Here is a 6,662-nt window from a genome sequence, read left to right as displayed (position 1 = left end):
ATACCTGGGGGGGATAGTTGTGATATGTAATGGTAAACAATGGCACCAATTTTCTAGAGGGGTGGCTGGCTGTCCCTCACTGGAGGTCTTCCAAGCAGAGGCAGGGGTGGGGAACCTTGAGTCCGGAGGCCAAATGTGGCTCTCCAGGCCTCTCTTTCTGGCCCTTGGCCAGGCCACACCCCTCACTGGTTGTGCTCCACACCCCAAGTGTTTTTGCCAGCCAGGAATGTGCCCTTGAACATTCGCCCAGGCATTTTAGCATGTGTTTTTAAATTGTTTTAAATTGTGTTCTAAATTGTTTTTAAAAGATGTGTTTTTAAATTTGTATATTTGTTTCTAATGTTTTTAGTTATTGTAAACCGCCCAGAGAGCTTCGGCTGTGGGGCGGTATATAAATACAATAAATAAAGAAATAAACTCTGATAATGCCTCTTGCTTCTCTAGATGGAGGATAGAGAGCTACAGTATGTGAGAGTATATGTAGAAACTTCCCTGTTGCACAAAGGTAGCTTTAACATCCCTTGCTCTGCCCACATTTGCCTCTGGCCCCGTCCATCACTGGCACATGGCCCTTGGAAGGTTGTCCAGAAAGGAATGCAGACGGTCCTCAGGCTGAAAAAGATTCCTCACCTCTGAAGAATAGGCTGGACAGCCATCTCTTGGGGATGCGCTACCTCTTGGTTTTCTGCCTCAAGGAAGGGGTTGGATTCACCCTTTCCCAACCTTGGGTCCCCGATGCCACTGGACTACAATTCACATCATTCCTGACCATTGGCCATGCTGGCTAAGGTTGATGGGAGTTATAGTTCAGAAACAACTGGACTGTGGACTCACCCAAGAAGGCAAGCCTCATGTACTTCTCTGTGCAGAGAGCTTGGAATTTGTATTTGTATGCTCATGCGTGCACGCACCCCTTTATATTTTGGTGTATGCATTTACATGTCTGAGGTTTTGTTCTGTTTTTGGTGTGTCAGTCATGTCTCAAGGCCCAGCTCACTCTGCTGGAATCTCTAGCTGCCGGGCCCTGTTCTAGATGAATACACTTGAAAGCATTTTTTCTCTCTTAGCTACAAAATTTCCCCGTGAGAAGAAAGGAGTTGGCTCACTTTATCTTCATTAGAGTCGGGGAGCCTCTCTGAGCTGCTGCTTTTACTCAGGTGCGACCCCTTCCAACCTCTCACTTCATCCCTCCTTCCTGACTCATTGGCCCTTTGGATAGGGGCCTTGTGCCCGAAGGAGGAGGCTTCCTTCCCCTCACTGACCTGCCTCCTGCTCTGGAGGTCACCAGTTTGAAGCCGAAAAGAGACTCTACCCCAGAGAACATGATTAGATATCTAGGTTCACCCTCCCATCAGCCCCAGCCAGCAAGGCCAACAGTCAGGGATGAAGGCAAGTGGGGTCCAGCAACATCTGGAGGCCACACAGTTTCCTCACCTCTGCTGTAGAAGGAGTGCAGAAATGGAGAAGGTAAAGCTTTTCACTTAAAAGAAAAAAGGCATGCACAACACCGCCAGCATTTGCACAAGTACGCTGCTTGAAACTGGGAGGGGGAGAAAGGTACATTTACGTGGTTTCTTCCAGTAGTGTAGACTAGTCTTCCCTAACCTGGTGCCCTCTGTTGGACTCCAACACCCATCAGCCTAATCCAGCATGGCCAGTGATGAGGGATGATGGGAGCTGTAGTCCAACAACTTCTGGAGGGCCACAGGGTTTCCTCACCCTGGAGCCTAAAACATTATTCCTTATGGCATATTACAGTCAGAGCGGGTAGACAGACAGACAGCTCTCACTGCAGTAAACATAAGCACAGCACTCTTTATCCGCCACGCCTCAAATGGGAGTGAATGGCACTTCTGCACTCACATGGGAGGAGTTAAAGGATGCACTGTTGGGGTGAGAGCTAAACCCCAGTAACCTAGGCCACAGGCCAGGTTTTTCTCCCTTTCAGCTGTATCCAGCTTGGAGCCCATTTATTTTGTCCCACAGCCAACGTAATTAGAACTACTGCGCATCCTGAGCTACCTGCATAGCTCCTCCCCTTTTATCAATTCCCCAAGTGGGTCTGCCTCTCCTCCTCCATTGAAAAAACCCACAACCCCATTCTCTGGAGAGCAGAGGAGAGGAGAAGTCTGGCGTGTCCTAACATGCCTTCCACAGACATGATCGCCTTTTTTTAAAAAAAATGTGAGACAAAGGTTTTGTAGTAAGCCCAGCTCACCTCCTCCGTCTGAATACAAAAGAATCCTTGGAACTTTTTAAGGACTAGGAGACAGTGTGCACAGATGTGTGTGTGTGTGCCCCAGGGCCAAAATACATGCACTGGGGGGGAGGGGAATAAAGGCGCCTGCACTGTGTTTATATTTTTTCCCATTGTGAAGCAGCTTAGCAGGGGGAGGGCAATTTAGATCTGGGAAAGGGCACAAGGGTGAGCATTAAGCAAGCACCCTTTCTCCCCTGTATTGCTGCTCCAAACAAAGCCAGAGATCCCCCCCAAAACATAGCTCCCCCTCATTTACAACAAAGGGGTGTTTTGTACATGTGGGACAAGGTGATCCTTGAACCCTGCTGGAGTCTGTGATTCCATCACAAGGCTGTAAATACATGGGAGGCAGAAAGTAAGGAGAAGACAAGGCAGGGCTCATGTGTGCCTTTATCAGCTTGATGACTAGGCACCCCTGCCCCCGTTACCCCAGGCAAAGTGCATAATACCCAAGCATCTCCAACAGAAAATCCCACCAGCACCTCTTCACTTCCCTGGCAGTATAAAGATACCAATGTGCTGCCATTCTCAAAGCCAGCTGCCACTTCACTCTGTCTAATGGTGGGGCTGGCTCTGAAGGAGGCTGTGGGTGAAGGGGCGATAGCTTGGAGAGGAGGTGGGATGTAGTGGTTGGGAGGGAGAAACTAGCCTACGGTACAATGGTAAACTTTTCATTCATTGCATTGCCTCCTTTGGCCTCTGGCCTGGCCCACTACTGGCATGTGGCCCCTGGAAGGTGGTCCTGGTGAAAGTGCGGCCCTTGGCCTGAAAAAGCTTCTGCACCCCGCCTTGAAACTGTAGGGTCCCTTCCCTTTCCAAGGGATTAATATATATAGGTTTTGAGTTGAAAAGATCACTTTTGACTTTGACATTTAATAACATTTCATTACACACATACGCACACCTGCCACTTTTGTAGTCCGCTCCATGCATGAAAATGGTTGAGCCAGTGTAGTGTCATGGTTAGAGTGTCTGACTGGGACCTGAGAGACCAGGCTCTGAATCCCCACACGCCATGAAGCTGTGGGCCAGTCACTGTCTCTCAGCCTAGCCTACCTCACAAGGTTGTTGTGAGGAGAAAATGGAGAGGGGAGGACCATGTACACCACTTTCAGCTTCTTGCAGGAAAGGTGGTGTATAATAATAATAATAATAATAATAATAATAATAATAATAATAATAATAATAATTGCTGCAATAAGCCTGTTAACATTCTAGGGGACACATTTTTTAATCTTTCTCTATGCCATTGGCTGGTATATCTTTGTACATCCACCTGAAGAGCTGTATGGAAGCTGCCTCTCTGTGAGGCTCCCCCATGACCCTCCAGAGCTGTGATGTGTGTGTCTCCTGGCACAGAGCTCAGAAATGCCTGCAATGCACCAAAATTCCTGCCACGAGGAGGCTACCACCATGGGAAAAATGCTGCCATATGGCTAAGTGGATATTTGTGTGAAAAGTGAGGGGGGGGCTGAATGCATCTCCCCTTGATTCAAAGTTCTTGTAGGTCAGACTTTGCCAAGCTGGTGTCCAGATTTTCTGGGCTACAACTCCCATCAGCCCCAGCCAGCACCTGCTGGGAGTTGTAGTCCAAAACATCTGGAGGGCACCAGGTTGGCTAACGCTGCTAAAATGAAACTATAATGGAAAGCAAAAGGTTCACCTGTTTGGGCTTCATAATAAAGCTGTGCTGGTAGATTTAATGAAAATGTACTTTGTTACTCTTATTGGGGTGAAATGGTCTACTACCTTGTTGGTTGTTACCTTGGTATTTTGTTAAGCTCTGGTGAAGTAATTAATAACATAGCCTCTCTTTCCTCTTCTTGCTTTTTAACGTTTGCATTTAATCGATGATCTTGCCCAGCTACCATTTTATCATCCAGTTTGAATTCATGCCACTGCTGCTTGCAATGGGGCTGTGATGATGGTATCTAATTAGCTAAAACCAGTGCAAATGCCTTTAGTTATGAATAGAGAGATCATCTTCATCACAGATTCCACCCGTTGGTCAATAAATGTGCTTAAATCCATCTTGCTCCATAGTGTCATACAGATCTGATGCTGCTCTGTTGGTTCTGGTTCAGGAAGGTCCTCCTTCCCCACGAAGGTGTCTCTGCTTCTAGCCCCTGTTTTTGTCCCCACAGAGTGTCTCGTCTAGATTTAAGCCAGCCTCATGCAGGATTTTCTGGACCATGGACACTAGGAGGTTTCCTTTATCTTTCAGGCTGTCAGACTGGTAAAACTCAGCTTTGCCTTCACATGGCTTGGATGAGTACTTTGGGCCAGAGCTCCCATCAGCCCTTCTGTGGGCGGGATCACGGTGAATATAGCCAAAGGATGAGGTGTTACATTCATAAGGTCTAGAATCTTTGTTTTTTTCCAACAGGTGTTGCTGTATCTGCATTAAGGATGTTAAAAGAAGCTCTTTGGCGTACACATCCAAGGATTGCTTGTCTGGCCCTCTGCTTCCTCGTGGAGAAGGCTTCCCTGGCCCACCCCCTCTGTCCTTCCCTTGGCTGTAAGACTCACTTTTCATAGATGCAAACTGCATGCCCTGAGCTTTTGGGTTCGAAGCCCCCCCCAATTTATAGGATGCAAAGGCTAAGCTTTGAGCCCTAGCCTGCTTATCGTCTCCAGAGAGGACTTTAAACAAACGTTTCACCATGGCATCTAAAATCTCTGAAGACTTCTGGGTTCCTACATTGTAAAGGTTCTTCTTCAGCCCGTAAACAAAATCAGAGTCTGTCATGAGTGCCCCTGTGATGTTGTGCAGGTTTTTCATTGAGGAATCTATTAAGTCTGAGACAATTTCCTTGGTGTGTCTCACAAGCACCTCTTTTAAAACTGCGCATGCTGGTGGAGGGTGCTTACCTTTCTGGACTTTCATGGTCTTCAAGAAGGACAGCATCATGTCTGAAGCAACCTGATTTGCGTATACCATCATCCCTTTGCTTACAGAAGTGATGTCCTCTGATTTCTTTGCTTTGTCCGAATACATTGCTTCGTGCTGCTTAAAGTCATTGTGATTCACCATTTCGCCTGGAAATGGGTCATCCCTCTTGATGGACCTTTCTGGAGGTGACTTGCTCGGTTTGACACTCTCAGCTGCAGTAGCCTTGTTCCCGGCACTGTGGGAGCTGATTGTCTGGCGGATACACTTCCCGGAGCTTTCCCATTTGTCCTTGATCTCCTTGCGTGTCATTTCAATAACTAAGGAACAGAGCTTATTGGCGTAATAGGCAAGGTCATCTGGATGCTCCCTGTCACTACCAGAAGTGTTGGGAGCAATGTTGTTGTTGTTCTGAGATGCCCTGTCAAACACATTCACTTTGCGAGGTGTTCCCAAAGGGGTCAGCGCATGCCGGAATCCAACAGCATATTTCTGAAGGTCGTTGTTGAGCCAGCTGGTGACGTTGACATCTTCAGTGGAACCTTGCTTGAAAAGGCAAACTGCTCCCTCCGTATTCACGTGGTTGCTTTGCTCATTGTCCTTGATTATGATGATCTCCTTCTCCTCCAGGTTCATCAAATCAAGTTCACTGGCAGGGTCAGAGGTGTTGCTGGACTGGCCAGTAGCTACATTTTCATCCAAATTTCTTCCCTTTATGTTCAGATTGGCAACATCGACAAAGCAAATTACTTTACGTTCCTGGTCTTTCTGTGCATCAGGGCTGTAGAGGCTTATCTTGCACATACCAGCCTGACTGCTTAGCCAGTCGATTTCATGAGCCATCTTTGTTGGTTAAAAGTGGGAACGGATCCACAGCCGTACAGTGTTCTTCTTCCAGCTGAGCAACTTGGATGACCCGGCCAGACTTCGGATGTTGCCTCCTCTTAGTCTTCCATGCTCTTCTTACCTGCAGATGGTATTCTCACTTATGTGGACACATAGCAGCAGCAGTGACTTCACAAAGCATCAGTGTCTCCCACCAACCAGCAATGACTTGCCAAATGCTTTAGTAAGAGAGTGCCTTCCCTGCCCCTGCCCCTGCCCCCGCCCCCACTGCAGTAACCAGGGTTGTAGAGTGTCTTTCTTTTCAGGTGAGCAGCTTGGGTGACACTGCCAGACTCAAGGTGTTACCTCTCTTAGCTTTCCATGCTCTTCTGCCAGCAAAGGACATTTTCACTTGTGTGGACATCCAGCAGCAATGACATCATAAAGCATCAGAGCCACCCACCAACCAGTGAGCTGCCCGCGTTTTAGCAAGAGATGGCTCTGCAATTTTCTTCTCTTAAACTGTCATCTAGAAGAGGATTAAGGCAGTCCCTTTGATCTGTCATGGCCATGTCAGCTGAGGATGAGAATAAGTGTCAGCAAAGTGGACCTCTGAGCAGGTAAGAAAGAGACATACTAGGAGGTGGACCCATATTGTTATTCATCCTGTTTGATCTTTTGGTAGAT

At 47.5% G+C, this 6,662-nt stretch overlaps 1 protein-coding gene across 1 annotated transcript; it reads right to left on the bottom strand.

Moving 5' to 3' along the window:
- Window positions 1–4,379: 4,379 nt before the first annotated feature.
- Window positions 4,380–5,993, bottom strand: LOC133377916 (A-kinase anchor protein 4-like). Its single transcript, XM_061612714.1, has one exon. The coding sequence runs from the start codon at window positions 5,991–5,993 to the stop codon at window positions 4,380–4,382; it is 1,614 nt and encodes a 537-aa protein (XP_061468698.1).
- Between the last annotated feature and the right edge of the window lie 669 nt (window positions 5,994–6,662).

This window comes from Rhineura floridana, chromosome 2 (genome assembly GCF_030035675.1).
Source record: "Rhineura floridana isolate rRhiFlo1 chromosome 2, rRhiFlo1.hap2, whole genome shotgun sequence".
Taxonomy (NCBI): Eukaryota; Metazoa; Chordata; class Lepidosauria; order Squamata; family Rhineuridae; genus Rhineura; species Rhineura floridana.
Note: the sequence above shows the minus strand (reverse complement) of the source record. Positions and strands in the feature narration are given on the sequence as shown.